Genomic DNA, 17737 nt, shown 5'->3' with positions numbered 1-17737 from the left:
CGATATGTTAGTAGATGACGGTTTTATTTTGTGAACAAATGTCAAACTAATATATATGTAGTATACATTATATTGGATTAGATAGGTATTCATATGAATAATTACCATTCCAACTGGAAAAGAATGCACTCTACTTTGGTCATCTTAAATTATCTTCAGTGTATAATATCTGAGTTATAGGCTGTATTAATGATATCGGTCCAGTGGTTAAAAAGTCATCTATTAAGGATCAACGATTACGTTTTAGTTACATTTTTTAGTTTATTAAATTCTCACACTCGTCATTCGAAAAGCGACTTTGCATACATGCAAGGTGTATCGTTATTTTACCTCTAAATCACCCTATATGAACTTATTGAGTAAATTGTACAACACAATATATTATTCTTTAGAGAAAATACAATTTTTTTGAGTAGGTACTAAATTTATAGAAATCAAATAATATTCATGTATTATTTAAAAAAAATATAATATTTCTTTAAAGTCAAAATTAATAATTAATTCTTCTAATCGACGTTGGACTTAAAAAAGATTGCGTTTATATTAATGAATTATATTTTATTTCAAGTTTTGACTTTTACTTTTACTTTGGTTAGGTGTAATGTAAATAATATTAAAACAATATTCTTCATAATATAATTTAATTGCGCTTAAATTAATAAAATATGCTTCAGGCTGTCGCCAACGACCATACCACGTTGAATACACCAGTTCTCGTCTGATCACTGAAGTTAAGCAACGTCGGGCGTAGTTAGTACTTGGATGGGTGACCGCTTGGGAACACTACGTGCCGTTGGCATTTTTTGTTTTATCATTCCAGTTTTTATTATTTATTTGTATTTACCAATTACTTACAGACAAAACAATAACCAGGTCAAACAAACCATTAGTATAATAGTTGAAATAATGTATAATAGTCGGTAATATTGAATTTTTACAAAAGACATTTTAGTCTACAGACATGTAGATAATATTATACAGGTTCACCACCGACAAACATTATAAGTACATATTTAACCACAGTCTTTGTTTAAATTAAGATTTCACGAACAATTTCTTATATTTTGTACTCTTTAAAAAACAAGTGCTTTTTTCTATCCATATAATCCTTGTTCAGTATCAGTGTATATATTCAGGTCTTGTTGGGTTTGGTTTTAAATTTTCCCACTGTACATAGTTTTACACTGTATAATACAGTTTGAGTATTATTGAACGATTGTGTTTTAAGTGGGGAAAAATAATGTATAATTCAGCATTAAGTCGGATCTCAAAACGGTAAGTTCATTGTTAAATATTTGCTGGTGAATTTTTATGATATTTCTAAAGATTTTTGTCTAGGTCATTATGTAGCGACGTACCTACTATGGTAAAATATAATCTTTTGACAAAAGGGATTGCAGACTAGGTGCTATTAAGCACTGCAATTATAATAGGGGAAAAAATGTGCAACTAAGGACATAGTACTCTCAATAGGGCAGTGTTAACAAGCGGATATAAAACCTATACAGTATATAATATATTATACATTTTCAAAAGGAGTAAGTTCAAACTGTTAAAGTGGCCAACCATACCCGATCGAACAAAAAAACATATTTTTTAACACTTGAATTTTATGTAAAAGAAAAACGGAAGTCATTACCTCCAACGAAAGACATTGGTATGTACAAAACTACCAATGCAGAATAGTGTCAAAGAAATTGAGGAATCTGAAACTTGTGAACTTAGGCAAAGCGTTTTCTAAGCCCAAAAATATATTCATGCTTAAAGGAGGAAAATTTTGTTACAATCCACTTAGACGTTTTTACTCATTTACTAGGTTTCAGCCATTCGCGCGTTGCATTACTCGCTTACTCGATTCCATTCGGTCATGTAACTCGATTACTCGATTTTTACTCAGTCGTGTGTTGTGTGGTATTTCTCATTTTGTTATCTCATTTACGCGATTTGTTTACTCGATTTCAATCAGTGTGTGTTGCAATGTATCTCTCGATGTATTTACTCGTTTGCTCAGTTTGATTCTAGTATTTACTTGATTCATTTACTCGTTTACTCGCATTCAATCAGTCGTGTGTGTTGTAATGTATCTTTCGGTGTATTTACTCGTTTACTCAATTTGTTGACTAGATTTATTTACTCGATTAATTTGCTCGTTTACTCGATTTGTTGACCGGATTCGTTTCATCGTTTACTTGATTCATTTGGTAATTTACTCGTTTACTCGATTTCAATCGGTCGTGTTTGTTGTGTTGTATCTGTCGATGTATTTACTCGTTTACTCAATTTGTTGACTAGATTGATTTACTCGTTTCCTCAATTTGATTAAGTCGTGTGTTGTATTGTATTACTCGATTTGTTATCTCGTTAACACCATTTGTTAATTTCAATACACAACTCGCTTACTCATTTACTCGGTTCCATTCAGTCGTGTATTGATTGTATTTTTCGATTAATTTACTCGTTACTCGTTTTGTTTACTGGATTCATTACTAGATCCATTTACTCGTTTACTCGATTTTAATCAGTCGTGTGTGTTGTAATGTATCTCTCGATGTATTTACTCGTTTACTCAGTTTGATGACTAGATTTATTTACTCGATTTGATTAAAGATACAGTCAAGATCATCTGTGTGTCTTATGGCGGCCGATTCTCTTATAATAAACTCTAATGCCCATCTCGTCTACACTTATCATTATCCCATTCCGCCCCTCTCCCCCCATCCCATCCCCTATTTTTATATATTTTTTATATATTTTAAATCTATGAAATTTAAACATACTTTGTGAGACTTAAATCTGAACCAATAGTCGCCCAAACACAAGTTAAACGAAATTTTGACAAGTTTGTGGTTCGTTTGGTTTAGTCGCCTTATACAAATATAAGATGGTGTTTTCAATCAGGATAAGTAAAGGTCGGTATGAGTTTATGATGTATGGTGTTGCACGGTTAGATTGTTTGAATTGCGGCTTAAAATGCTGCATTTGAATTTCTCTTGTGCAGGTTGTAACGAAAAAATACAATAAAAAAATTTAACTCTCCGGTTCTCCGTAATAAAGGACAATCTTAATATCGGAATTAAGCTCTTAAGCCTTAACCTTTTAATATAAACCGCGCAGTTAGGCACTAAAATTAAAAACTGCAATAAAGGGATTTTGTTTTATGTCAATTTACACAAAAGCTTTAAGCGGTAAGGACAAATGGATTTTTAAAAAGTATTGTATTTACTTTGGTCTTCGAGACCTTTTTTTTTTTTAATCGTTTATTTGCCAAATGAAATGTATAAAAGAAAAAATCGTGCTTCAAAAAGCCACGATACAGCTTAGAAGCTATAAGTATAAAAACTCATTTTATACGACAGACTATAATATTTAACTTGGCCGTTTCGTGAAAAATCCCACTAATAAAATGACTTTTAAAAAAAATAGTTTGTGGCAAAACCTACTACTATGGATATAGTAGCTTCAGTTTAATTATCAGACCTCAAGGTATTAAATACATTTTTGTAAGTTGACGTACTTATGTGTACATTTTTGGGGTATTTTTCTCGATTTCAGATTTTGGATTTCTTTTGAATAAAAATTGCCTCGGGGTGGTTGTTACTCTTTTTAGGGATGTTTTTTTTGGGGGGGGGGAGGGTCTGATTTGGCGGCCCGAGTGACCGACGCAAGTCTTGGCGCACGCAAGCGCCGCCACCGCGTCCGAGAAGCACTTGTTGGACAACACGCATCCGGCGGCGCGTTGGACTAGTCCTCGCGGTCCGCGTCAGTCGTACACCCGGCGTCCGGCGTCCGATCGCGTCTCGCGACTTACCGGTGTAACCGCGTCGAGCCGCGATCATATCGACGCAATCGCCGCGTACTTACCGGTTAGGTCAGGTCCGCTCGGGCGTTTGTGCACACACGAATCGGCCACGCGGACAATTTTCAAACCGGAAGACGTCCGGTCAGCGCACGTTTAACATGAAAGGTAAGTCTTTAAAAATATAATAGCTTTAGTTATGCGACTTCCGCCCATAGGCGCCATTTCAGTTTTTAACTTGGGGGGGGGGGGCTGGAATTTTTTTTGAAATATATATACAAGTAAATATATTTTTGTATTTTAAAACTGTATGCATAACCTAATTTTTTTGGTGGGTCTATGTCTAGTATTTGGGGACTAAGCCCACCCTAGCTCCCCCCGTATTTGTGCCTATGCTTCCGCCTTTTAACACTCTGTGTCCCCCCCTCCAGTCGAGAAAAAAATCTGGACATTTTCCCTCCTCAAAATTGTTGATAAATTCAATGATTTATTAAACATTTTTTTTGGTCGCTTAGTGTAAAAAAAAATCCAAGTTTATAGTTGATAAGCTGGACCAGGAAGTACATACATTTTTGCACCTAAAAAAGTTTTTCATTTTATTTTTAAGTATTATTTTTTTCGTTTTCAAATACGTTAAGATCGATTGAATCGGTAATTCCATAAACTTGGGTTCTATGATAGCTTGGATAGCTTTCCTCCTTATACAGCATCACCGTTTTTAATTGTTTATTTTTATTCTCTCTATACATATAAAACAATGTAACAATTTGCTCATTATGCCTTGCAGCATAGATTGTAAATATTCTTCAATAAAAAAAAAAATGTCATAAACGACACAAGTCATAAAATTGAAATTTTACACTAACCACAAAAAACATCATTACTCCAGGAATTCAACTTATCTTGCACATACACCTATATTTTACTAACTTATTTTTAGGATTTCTGATATTCATAATCCATAGTTTTGAATGGTCTAACTTTGACCACAATTCATTAAATTGTGATAAAACAGAATATTTGACTTGCGTTGTTTTTGCTGGGAATAGAAATTTATCATAAAAAATTAAGTCAAGAAATAAAAAAATAAATAAATAAATGAACACAGGAATGTTATTAATATTATTGCACAAACTGGTATTATTTTTTTTAACAAAATAAATGTAGTTTTTACACAAAATACTTAACTACGTATATAATTATCAAATTTGACAAAAAGATATTTTTGAAAAATCGGTGACTTATGTCGTTTTGGAAATGATGAATTCGATTGTAACCACAAAAAAATCAATAAAATAAACAATATCATTATTTCATTGGTACTACGCTGTGCTATGCTGGAGATACCGAACATATTAAAAAGTATGGCGAAACCTTAAAATATGTAAAACAAATATTGAAATTGGATTCTTTAAAATGTAATTTACATATTTTATAGCTTATCTAGCTATGTTCAGACCGTTCAATAAAAACGTGCAAATGCACAAACTTCCGGACCCTATTTGGTAAGGTTAAAATTATTTTTCATTAAATTAAATTTCATATTACTATGAAAAATACTGGTCAAGTTGAATGTAGTTTGATAAAATCAAAATAAAATCATTTTAAATGTACCCAAATACATTTACTAATAAGCATTTTTCAATCTGTCAACTTAATATTATGTACTATGGTGGCACAAGTTAAGACTGACACAATCGAACAGAGTGCAAATATTTCTTTGACCGTTTAGATTTAGAAATAACCAGAAAAAGTTGCATTTTGGTCTTAAAATAAACTTGGACAACTTTTTTTTTTGTCAAACTTGCTCCTATTGTGATTTCAAGCTTTGTTATGTATTTACTTAAGTATTTGACAAGTAAGACCTACAAGAGAACTTCAATGCGACTATTGCCAAGTATAATAAAATGTACTGTTTACAAGACAATAGGCATGCGTGCTACTATATTATATCTGTACACAAAAGTCAACGTATGATCGAACAATGAACTGGTTTAAGACGGAATGGACAACGCCAGTGGTTCTCAAACTTGTGTGTGAATGTCTTCAACGTCGACGATCGGGTCATCGCCAAAGGTCGTGTCGGTCGAATGTGGGCTTTCATAACAATCGTATAACAACGTGTTTTGCCAAAAGTTTAAAGTATATATACATATTTAGTTAGCTGTGCACACCGCACGAATACAACATATCTGAACAGTAGAATACATATGGGTAATTACAAAAATATTATGACTCCAGCCCGAGCCGTCTGCCTATACATATTAGTTTACCGGTCAAGCCGAGGGTTTAAATTATTTAGTGGAATAATATTATACATACCTAGTAATCTTACTGGCTTAATTAGACCGTTCCCGAACTGCAACGTTGTTGGCAATATCTGTGTATGGGCAAACAACTGTAATATGAGTACTAAGTAATATGTAATATATTTTATTTACAACTACAATGTTATCCGGTTCGATGGACGAAATTTATATCACAAGTGAACCACAGTTTCACACGCCACTTGAACCGAACAAATTTAGGTTAAATAAATGAAATCAGGTATGATGATCATGGCATAATATTATGTTAACTCATATTGTTTTTAACAAAGGGATTAAGCGTGCAAGCCGGGAGTACCCAAAATAAGTGCGTAAAAATCACAACCGATTTTTTGTTTACCAAAAGTAAGATAAACGGTAGTGGTAAATCGCGTTGACTGATTTCTTTCAGAGTGTACCGTTAAGAACTATTTAGAAACACTCGGTTGGGGTGCCTTGTAGTAGTCGAAGCGAATGCGAGATGAAATCGACCGGAAGTAATTCATAAATATATATATGACTTGGAGTGTTTAAGTACAGCTGTAGGTAAAGTTTAGCAAACAAGAGCATCGCCCTCGCACAATATGGCATTTCGACAAGTTTCCAACGTCCAACTGTCATGAACAAGTAATTAGGAAGTCCGACAAACGTTCACATATGTACCTATAATAGCCGTTATCGATGACCTTACCAAACGTTGTGTTGATTTGAACTTTAACGCCAAATCCATTAAATCTATCCAAACGACTAATATTGTTGTCAAATACTAATCGCTGTTGACTTAATCTCGCTGTCATTAATCCGCTCGAGAAATCGTTTAAGCCACTTAAATAGTATAAAGCTGCAAGTAAAATATTTATGATGAAACCGCAAAAGCAAAACACAACACCAAAAGCAATTTATTGTCAAAGTCGAGCGTTTTTTTTTTTTTTAATTTTCATCAAAACATTTTATAAGGTTTCTAAGTGCCTTAGACAGCAACTAATATTGTAAACGATATTGCCAATTGCCCACTTCTGTTGGTTGGTTAGGTTGAGATTATTATTGTTTTGTTTATTTTTTCTACCACTTAATAAAACTCGTTTTTGAGAAATTCGTTCAAAAACTTTCCATAAAGTCGCATTGTTTGATTTATGAGATTACAAGTTTATTACGCTGTACCTTTTATCCTCTTGGTGACTTTTCTTTTTATTTTGTGTTTATATATATATATATATATATATATATATATATATATACATATATATATTATAGTTTTCAAAGATTTCTATCTTACTATAAACGTTGCTTTTAAAAACGCGCATATTGCAGATTCGCGATAATCAGAAACTTTGAAAAAATTGTAATTGGAGTATATATATATATTTTTTTTGGTTCCAAGAGTAAGTTCAATGTGCTGTGAAAACATTTTGACAAAATTGTTGTTTGGAGATAAAAGAGATTATTGCGTTTGTGCGGGCAACAGATTTTATTAAATTTTTTTTGTTTAAGGTTCTCAAAAGCCGGCTCACTATCTATACTTAGACAATATAGTCGTGCCTATATATATTTTAAGGAATAGTCACTAGAAGCTTTTAAAATTCCCAGGCGGTCGTCCGTCAGCGTGTTTCGGCAGGATTAGATTGAAGATAAAACATCAAAGCCGGTCGTCCCACGACACTCGCACAATGTTTGACAAAAAAAAAATTAACAGAAAAGACAAAAAGAAAACAGTAGGGAATTAAAAAAAACAAAATATTTAGAACGGTTTGGTGTTTTTTTTGTCAGGTTACCTAAAGAAAGGGATGTGTGGGAAATATAGTCATACTGTGTTATATAATGTATCATACTTCCTCCCATCCTCAACTTAAGGCTCTGATAACTTTAAAAGTAATATACAAAATTGGTTTTCGACCGGTGCAATTTTCAGCAAATTATTTATATTTTAAAAAGGCAATTCATTATAATATACTTTTACATTTAAGTTTGTAAAGAGCGTTTAATGGTTTAGTTACATTTTTAAAATATACAAAATATAGTATAGATTGTATAGATTTTTATTGTTGTGTAATTCCACGTTAAAACATCAAATGTACACCAAACAGTTTAATCAGTTTGAGAACTTGAAAATATGAAATTAAAATATTATAAAATAATAAAAAAAAACCCATGTTTGTGTATAGTTTTATATTGGTGCATTTAATTAAAGGCTTACATACTGTAATAATAATACATAATATGGTCTATATGGATATAGTTTTTGACAAAATACACGGACTATGTGTCTTCGGTTTCTGTTACACTTTCACTCTGAAAAAAAATGAAAAAATAAATACTAATATAAAAGTGTGAACAAAGGTTTTTGAAAAAAATATATAAATGACTTATGTATACTTACGCTATGTGGAGTATTCACTGGACCTGCGGCGAGCAACAAAGAAAAAGAAAATTCATTATACGCTTAATTTAATTAATCTTTAATGAAGAGTGTCGCATTCCTATGTAACAGAGAATTTTAATTTTCATGAGTTTAAAATTGAAACTGATTTGAGCGAAAATCAATTAAATTCGAATATTATGTTTGAAAGTGAAACAATATTTTGCTCGGACCGGTTTAAAGTAAAGTAAAAAGAAATTTAAAATCTCGGCTTAAGTAGCTATGTCGGATGATTGTTTCTTTTTTTTTTTAAGATATACGTTTGTTAACACATATAAACGGATATACTATTTATAATATAAAGCTGTAATGTTATCAATCAATGAAAAAAAAAATATAGTATAATACCTGGCGTTTCTGGCGTATCCACTAAAAAAAAAACAAAAAAACTATTAAAAATACATATATTTGGTCGAAATTAAAAACTAAAAATCGCCTATATCTCTAATGTTATTTGCCTAGAGTTAAAAAATAGAATAAACATTACAGTACCTGAAGAAGGAGTACCTGGCACATATGCAAAAAAAAAATGTATCACCATTATTATCACTTTTACATATATGTTTCAAAATTCGTAGAGTTGGTTACATTTGTCTCTAAATGATTAAAAAACTATAAACGCGATTGTCAAATGTGATTGTTTGTGTGTAAAAGTATTTTTAGTTTTTGTGAGTCTAATACACTGGACAAACGTGTGGTGGGCATTATTTAGTAATTCCTAATTTATCTTAATTACCCGAAATGTAAGCTGAATTGTCACCTAAACTGTCTGAAAACAATTGACAACACATTAAGTACTCGGATAGCAATAGATTTAATGTTTATTAACGGATAATGTTTAATTTAATCATAATATTATTTTACATGCTTATTGTGCGTTCTACGAGACAGGGAGAATTTGTCTCTGTATTCTTAAAATGTTATAAATGACATTGTTAAAGATTTGTTTGTGTGTAAAATATGTATCCTTAGTTTTTATTAATAATTGCAAAAAACTATTTTAAGCATGTTTTTATCAAAAGTTTACAGGGTGGTCTGTTTTAACTACACTTATTGTCCGAGGAAATCAATGTCTTACGTTGAATGGATCACCCTGTATAATTATTGTATATAATATATTTTATTTTACATTAATAATTAACAAAGTAAATTGTATAATACCTAACGCTGTTCTAATTGACGTATCGACTAAAACAAACGTAGAATACAGTTTATCAAATTTGGTTATTTTTGTAATACCGATAATAGTGACACTCAATTATGTAATACTATTGTCTATAACTAAACTCAAGAGCAAGTGTCCTAAACATATAGACTCGAATTCAAATAAAATTAATTATTTCCGTTTTAATAAAATGGTATTTACCCATTAAGGATGATTTAATGCGTCGGGATAGAAGTGACGAACCTGAAAATGTTGACATAAATCATAAATAAACATTAAACTATAAAGTTTACATATTATGTCACCATTATTATCACTTTTACATACCGGTTTTGGTTTTCGTATTGATTTTTGGAACTTTTGGTAGATTTGTTTCTTCTAAAAGATTAAAAAATTATAAATGAAAATTTATTATAAAAAAAAAATGTCTTACATTGAATGGATCGCCCTGTATAACTAATGTATATTTTAAAACCATTATTTTCAACAATTAAATGATTTTAATAATTAAGCGAAATTCTATAATACCTGAGCGTCTTTTAGTTGGAACGACTCAACAAAAATATACAATACAGTTTTTAAGATTTTGTTAGCTTGGTTACACCGTTATTATAGTCATACTCGATGATTATACATGTGTCTGTTAATATATTTAAGTATAGTAGGTACTTAAAGCGTATAGACTTGAATTTTAAATAAAATTAATTATTTCTGTTTTAATAAAATAGTAATTACTATGTAAGGGTGGTTTATGGCGTCGGAGCCGAAGTGCTAAATCTGAAAATATTGACATTCTTTAAAATTGATTGTTCGTTTATAGTTGTATAAAACAACAGTATACCTGTAATAGTGATTGGTTTTGTTGGTGTCTCTAAAAAAACCCATCGACGACCGATTAATTGTATTACAGTCTCTACACGTTAAAACTTAAAGTTAAGGACGAGGTAGGGAATACAAATCTAGTCGACTTTTTTTTCACCAAGAATAAAAGTGTTAAAAGTATATATATATAGCTGCGAATAGATGGCATAGTGGGGACTAAGCACCTTGTAGAGAGGGAGGTCGCAGGTCTAAAGGAATTATTATAACACAAAGTGATATCAAAAGTGTACAGGGTGATCCGTTTTAACTAAATTTCTTGTCCGAGGAAATCAATGTCTCATGTTGAATGGATCACCTTGTATAATTATTGTATATATTATCTTTATTTCAAATTTCAAATAAGGTCAAATTTAAGGATTTATATTAAAGAAACCGTTTTTATCAAATGTTTTTTTTTAAATTATATTTTAATAGAATCGGCTTTTCAGATTTAAAAAGCGGCCAAGATCTTACTGTCGATAATGTAAAATTATAACTTTTTTCTTAATTACTTGGAAAGTCTGGTGAATTGTTATCTGAACTATCTGAAAATAATTGACAACACATTAAGTACTCAGATCTTACTGTCGATAATGTGAAATTAAAATTTTTTTTCTTAATTACCTGGAAAGTCTGCTGAATTGCCATCTGAACTATCTGAAAATAATTGACACCACATTAAGTACTCGGATAGCAATAGCTTTTATGTTTATTTATGGATCAGCAATTATTATTGTTTTAGTAAATTTGGTGTATCGATAAATCAAAAGAATGTTATTTAATAATAATACTATTTAACCATAATACTATTTTACAAGCTTATTGTGCGTTATACGAGACAGGGAGAGTATTCTTAAAATGTTATAAATGTCATTGTTAAAGATTTGTTTGTGTGTAAAGTATGTATTCTTAGTTTTGAATAATTATTGCACAAAACAATTTTAAGCATGCTTTTGTCAAAAGTTTACAGGGTGGTCTGTTTTAACTACATTTCTAGTCCAAGGAAATCAAAGTCTTACGTTGAATGGATCACCCTGTATAATTATTGTATATTATCTTTATTTCAAATTTCAAATTTTTTTATAGTTGATTACTATTAATAAATAAATGAAATTATATAATACCTGGAGCTGTTCTAAATGACGTATCGACTAAAACAAACGCAGAATACAGTTTATGAAATCTGGTTATTTTCGTAATACCAATTATAGTGACATTAAATTATTTAATAATATTGTCTATAAGTATATTAAGAGCAGGTACACATCTAAACACATCGACTTTTATTCACATAAAACTAATTATTTCCGTTTTAATAAAATAGTATTTACTCATTAAGTGTGGTTTAGAGCGTCGGATCCGAAGTGCAGAATCTGAAAATATTGACGTAAATCATAAAGGTTATAGAGGTTACAATAAGATAATGAGATGGAGAGAAAGAGAGAGAGAGAGATTTGTGGAGGGATTAAAATCCAGTCAATATTTAAAAACAAGTAAGTGACTGTACAATGTTTTGAGTTGTCATAAACACATATTTGTTATTGACATTCTGTTGACGTCATGAGCTATGTATGCAAATTGCTTACTTACGTTTTTGTCTTACATTGCTAGTCGAATTTGATGGGTTTTCCACTGATAAACATAAAAAATAAGGTCACATTTAACAATTGATATTTAATTAACCGTTTTTTTATCAAATATATTTTTAAAAAATTTTTTTTTAAAGAATCGGCTTTTAACATTAAAAACGTTGCCAAGATTTTACTGTCGATAATGTGAAATAATTTTTTTATTTTTCCTAATTACCTGGAAATTCTGTTGAACTGATATCTAAACTATCTGAAAATAATTGACAACACATAAGTTCTCTGATAGCAACAGTTTTGACATTTTCATGTCTTTGCTCTGGCACATAACCGAAAAAAGCGTTACCAAAAATGCGTTCTTTACGAAAGCGTTACAAAACCATTACAGGGGGGGGGTAGGAGATATTGGTAGGAGATAGGGGGTGGGAGATAGGAGGTAGGAGATAGGGGATGGGAGATAGGGGTAGGAGATAGGGGGTAGGAGATAGGGGTGGGAGATAGGGGTGGGAGATAAGAGATATGTTGTACGTTCAACGTTCAAATTAGAACTAAATGATAAATTCAAAATAAATTAAGGGCCCAAATTCTCTATGTTAAGATACTTTTGGCCAGATAATATGAAAATTTAGATTAGTTGTAGAATTATAATGAAAAAAAAATATTCCATGGAGCTTCCCGTTACAGCATATGGCCAAGGAGATTAAAAAATAATGTACAAGCTAATATTTTAGTGTTTTCATAAAATCTGGCTTGAAACAATTCGACCTGTTAAATTACATTAAATTTTTTTTTAATAATAGTCGAACCATTGTGAACACAATATCTATGAATTGTTTTAAGCCAGATATTAAACATTACAATATTAGCCAGAAACTTGATGTTTTAATATACCATCTTGTAACTGCTTCTTAATATACTATATCATTATCTATAATTCCACCACTACTCTAAATTTATTCGGTACTTCAACGAGACATGAAAATGCTCTTTCGTGGTTGCAGACTCGGCTGAAAAACTTTTTTTATGCTTATAATTGGATTAGCAATTATTGTTTTAGTAAAGTTGGCAGGTAAACATTTTAAGCATGCTTTTATCAAAAGGGTTCTTAAGTAAATTGTATAATACCTAATGCCGTCCTAATTGACGTATCGGCTAAAACAAACGTGGAATACAGTTTATCAAATTTGGTTATTTTTGTAATACCGATAATAGTGACACTCAATTATGTAATACTATTGTCTATAACTATACTTAGAGTATGTGCCCTAAACATATAGACTTGAACTCAAATAAAATTAATTATTTCCGTTTTAATAAAATAGTATTTACCCATTAAGGCTGATTGAACGCGTTGGGATAAAAGTGATGAACCTGAAAATGTTGCTATAAATCATTAATTATTCAAAATTATTCGTTAGTACTAATACAAAACCAAAATATAATTGTATTAATAATCGTTATTAGTTCTATATCAGCTACAATTTATTGTTAAATTGTTAGACCTAAGAAAGCAACTCGATGATGGGGTGGTGTTAAGCAATAGATCCTGAGATTGTTGGGGTAACGCATTGAAAGAAAAGATGTACAGGTCCGTGAAAATGGAAAAGCTGCACAAAACTAAAGAATTATGAGGTTACAATAACACAATGAGATAGAGTGAGATTTGTGGAAGGATTAAAAAAGGAATTTAGTCCATAAGAAGTTGTATTATACAGGGAATACAGTCAATATTTAACAACAAGTAAGTGACTGTACAATTTTTTGAGTTGTCATAAACACATACCTATTTATTTTTGACATTCTATTGAGGTAATGAGCTATGTATGCAAATAGCTTACTTACGTTTTTGTCTTACACTGCTAGTCGAAATTGAGGGTTTTTTCTCTAATAAACATAACAAATAGGGTCAAATTTAAGGAGTAATATAAAAGAAACCATTTTTATCAAATTTTTTTTTAAATTATATTTTAATAGAATCGGCTTTAAAAAGCGGCCAAGATCTTACTGTCGATAATGTGAAATTATAACTTTTTTTCTTAATTACTTGGAAAGTCTGCTGAATTGTTATCTGAACTATCTGAAAATAGTTGACAACACATTAAGTACTCAGATCTTACTGTCGATAATGTGAAATTATAATTTGTTTTCTTAATTACCTGGAAAGTCTGCTGAATTGCTATCTGAACTATCTGAAAATAATTGACAACACATTAAGTACTCGGATAGCAATAGCTTTTATGTTTATTTATGGATCAGCAATTATTATTGTTTTAGTAAATTTGGTATATCGATAAATCAAAAGAATTTTATTTAATAATATTGTATACAGTTTAGTTTAACCATAATACTATTTTACAAGCCTATTGTTCGTTATACAAGACAGGGAGAGTATTCTTAAAATGTTATAAATGTCATTGTTAAAGATTTGTTTGTGTGTAAAGTATGTATTCTTAGTTTTGAATAATTATTGCACAAAACAATTTTAAGCATGCTTTTGTCAAAAGTTTACAGGGTGGTCTGTTTTAACTACATTTCTAGTCCGAGGAAATCAATGTCTTACGTTGAATGGATCACCCTGTATAATTATTGTATATATTTATCTTTATTTCAAATTTCAAATTTTTTTATAGTTGATTATTATTAATAAATAAATGAAATTATATAATACCTGGAGCTGTTCTAAATGACGTATTGACTAAAACAAACGTGGAATACAGTTTATGAAATTTGGTTATTTTTGTAATACCGATAATAGTGACACTCAATTATGTAATACTATTGTCTATAACTATACTTAGAGTATGTGCCCTTAACATATAGACTTGAATTCAAATAAAACTAATAATTTCCGTTTTAATAAAATATTATTTACTCATTAAATGTGGCTTAGAGCGTCGGATCCGAAGTGCTGAATCTGAAAATATTGACATAAATCATAAATAGGTACTTTTAAATTGTTTGTTTTTACTTATACAACACCAAAATATACTTATATTAATAATTGTTATTAATTCTATATCAGCTGCTATTTATCGTCAAATTGTCAGGCTTAAGGAAGCAACGCGATGGTGGTATGGTGTTAAGCAATAGGTCTTGAGAATGATGGAATAAAGCATTGAAAGAAAAGATGAACAGGACTGTGGAAATAGAAAAGCTGTACAAAACTAAAGAATTATGAGGTTGCAATAAGATAATTAGATAGAAATAGAGAGAGATTTGTGGAGGGATTAAAAAAGAAATTTAGCCTATAAGAAATTTTACTATAAAGGGAATACAGTCAATATTTAAAAACAAGTAAGTGACTGTACAATGTTTTGAGTCGTCATAAATACATATTTGTTATTGAAATTCTACTGACGTCATGAGCTATGTATGCAAATTGCTTACTTACGTTTTTGTCTTACATTGCTAGTCGAATTTGACGGGTTTTCCACTGGTAAACATAAAAAATAAGGTCACATTTAACAATTGATATTAAATTAACCGTTTTTTATCAAATATTTTATTTTTAAAGAATTGGCTTTTAAGATTTAAAACGGTGCCAAGTCCTACTATCGATAATGTGAAATTATTATTTTTTTTCTTGACTACCTGGATTGTCATTTGGACTATCTGAAAATAATTCACAACACAATAAAAATTCAGATAGAAATAGTTTGTATGTTTATTCATGATCAGCAATTATTATTGTTTTAGTAAATTTGGTGTATCGATAAATCAAAAGAGTTGTATTTAATTATATTGCATACAGTTTAATTTAACCATAATATTCTTTTACATGCTTGCTTTAAAAAGTACAATATCATTAATTAAGGTAGCTATAATTACCTTGTGCATTATACGAGACAGTGACGAATAATAGTGTAGTGTAAATAAATATTTTTAACATATTTTATATATTTTTTTGAAAATATGCGATAAAACGATAAGACCAACCAGATGATCTACGGTATACGACTTAAGTGTTCATACTGTTTTTGAATAACGAGTTCGCATTATAAAATAAGCTTGACAAAGTATACCGCAGTAAAATTTTGCCAAAAAAAAAAATTGTTTGTTTAAAAAACAAACCCAATGTAACGTTTGAAAAAAAAACATGCAAAGTTGTATCTGTTTCTCGTACTTAATAAAACACTGTAAATTATTATGTACTGTAATTGTACTATATTTTGTAAGCCTATGCGATTTAGTTGAAAACAATTGGCAACCAGTGTTGAACAAATAGAATTAGTATACTAGCTCATGTGTGTTAATGTGTAAAGAAAAAAACAACTAGATTTGTAAACGGCAAAACAGAATAACACGTTAAAAATACTAAAACTATACAAGAAACGCTTTTGCAATACCTAACCGCCCTTTCCCTCCTGTCTTAACTTTTAAACTTCAATAACTTAATTTTTTTTTTGTCCAAAACCGGTTATGGGCCAGTGAAAATGTTCGGTATTCTTAATTAAAAAAAAATTTAATAATATAATATTATTTAAGTATCAAAAGTTGATATAAAAATAATTAATCCAATTAAAAAAAAATGCCATTTTCTAATTAAACCTTATAGGACATACATTGAGTGGGCCAGAATGAGTATTGATTTAAGTATTTGACGTTTAAAAATATTGATGATTTTTATTAACTTTATACTTTAATTGAATCCTGTTATAGCTGTTTATCAGCTACACACCATCGTATGTGGTCAAGGTCGACATAGTCAATTCGATTGCACTCGATTCTCGTCGTAAGGACGTTAAAGTTTTTAATAATTCAAAACTTAAGTAGTCCAGTATCGAGTATTTTCTTATGCTTACTGTAAACGATTATACTCACAGTCAATACAGACTGAATGCTGGATCCGTAAGCTCTTCCCGTTGCCTCGATGCTCAACAGGTATTTTAGGAACTCAATAGGTAACCGGATTTCCGGCCATTTGATCAATATATTATGCTCCTAACAAGCATCCTGCTACATCAGGCCTCTATTCCTTACATTACTGCCGCCGTGATCCATTATATTTTCTTTTGTGTCCATAATAATCAAACGGATATCTTCATACATACGCACATACCTACTTATATAGTATACAGTACAGGGCAATTCATTACTTTTAGAGTTATTAAAGTTCAGTTAAGTAATTATCCAAAACTGGTTATCGATCAGTCAAAATATTCAGCGAATTATTCCTTAATTAAAAAGTTAATTAAATAATACCACACGTTACCGTTTATATGTCAAAAGTGGATGGAGCTTTGGCAAATTCTAAAAAAGGGAAATATTTAGTAATTTTTTTAATAATATTGTAAAACAACATCAGAGTAATTTTCAAGAAGGAACACTACAGAAATGCAATTATTTTGAGATATATTGTGTGTCATATCCTTAATGAATCATTCTGTATAGTTGTACCGCGTTCGGTCAAGACACTTATATTAATTTATTATAAATTGGAAACTTTTTCGTTGTTTCTCTAAAACTTAAACAATTAAAAACACCATGTAATGCCTATAAATAATTGTATCATACTTTACTGGACTGATAAGGTAATACCAAACAAGTAAATCAAAGGGAAAGTATCGTTCTGTTATAACGTACCTATAATATATATGAAGAGGTTTT

The 17737-nt window shown here is 30.3% G+C and overlaps 2 protein-coding genes and 1 non-coding gene across 13 annotated transcripts in view; 2 read left to right on the top strand and 1 right to left on the bottom strand.

Moving 5' to 3' along the window:
* Positions 1-680: 680 nt before the first annotated feature.
* Positions 681-799, top strand: LOC126843844 (5S ribosomal RNA). The gene has a single exon (XR_007686490.1). It is a non-coding gene; the product is annotated as a 5S ribosomal RNA (ribosomal RNA).
* Positions 800-3776: 2977 nt separating this feature from the next.
* LOC126843513 (beta-3 adrenergic receptor-like) overlaps positions 3777-17737 on the top strand; it is a 169648-nt gene continuing 155687 nt past the window's right edge. For all 3 annotated transcript variants that reach the window (XM_050581076.1, XM_050581075.1, XM_050581074.1), the window contains exon 1: positions 3777-3964. The gene's annotated coding sequence lies outside the window, so the exon portion shown is untranslated. The remainder of the gene's footprint in view (positions 3965-17737) is intronic.
* On the bottom strand, positions 8255-16120 carry LOC126843520 (DNA topoisomerase 1-like). 9 transcript variants are annotated; one of them, XM_050581093.1, is made up of 26 exons: positions 15959-16119; positions 15722-15742; positions 15522-15563; positions 15003-15044; positions 14799-14825; positions 14287-14319; positions 14175-14207; positions 13973-14014; positions 13460-13501; positions 13256-13282; positions 12351-12383; positions 12135-12176; positions 11876-11917; positions 11669-11695; positions 11169-11201; positions 11057-11089; positions 10525-10554; positions 10419-10460; positions 10011-10061; positions 9885-9926; positions 9680-9706; positions 9255-9287; positions 9011-9025; positions 8867-8887; positions 8480-8502; positions 8255-8391 (listed from the first exon to the last, which is right to left on the bottom strand). In XM_050581093.1, the coding sequence occupies exons 1-26, from the start codon at positions 16017-16019 to the stop codon at positions 8359-8361; spliced, it is 897 nt and encodes a 298-aa protein (XP_050437050.1). In that variant the 5' UTR covers positions 16020-16119; the 3' UTR covers positions 8255-8358. The 9 variants fall into 9 exon arrangements, with proteins under 9 accessions (XP_050437050.1, XP_050437051.1, XP_050437054.1 ...); XM_050581094.1 differs by lacking the exon at positions 15722-15742 and having other exon boundaries at positions 15959-16120; XM_050581097.1 differs by lacking the exon at positions 9255-9287.

The sequence above is a fragment of the Adelges cooleyi genome, unplaced genomic scaffold (genome assembly GCF_023614345.1).
Source record: "Adelges cooleyi isolate 19-005CV unplaced genomic scaffold, UGA_ACOO_1.1 ACOO_flye_CR_arks_rails_tigmint_CR_PRNA_574, whole genome shotgun sequence".
Classification (NCBI taxonomy): Eukaryota; Metazoa; Arthropoda; class Insecta; order Hemiptera; family Adelgidae; genus Adelges; species Adelges cooleyi.
The sequence above is the reverse complement of the archived record's forward strand: the minus strand, read 5'-3'. Positions and strand labels throughout refer to the sequence as shown.

Bases quoted from the DNA above. Each gene is read 5' to 3' on its own strand.
- LOC126843520 (XM_050581093.1), bottom strand. From the start codon at position 16,019: ATGTTAAAAATATTTATTTACACTACACTATTATTCGTCACTGTCTCG. The intron at 15,045-15,521 runs GTAAGTAAGCAA...CAATATTTTCAG, and splicing joins TAGCAATGTAAGACAAAAAC to ATTCAGCACTTCGGATCCGA. The intron at 11,918-12,134 runs GTAAGTAAGCAA...CAATATTTTCAG, and splicing joins TAGCAATGTAAGACAAAAAC to ATTCTGCACTTCGGATCCGA.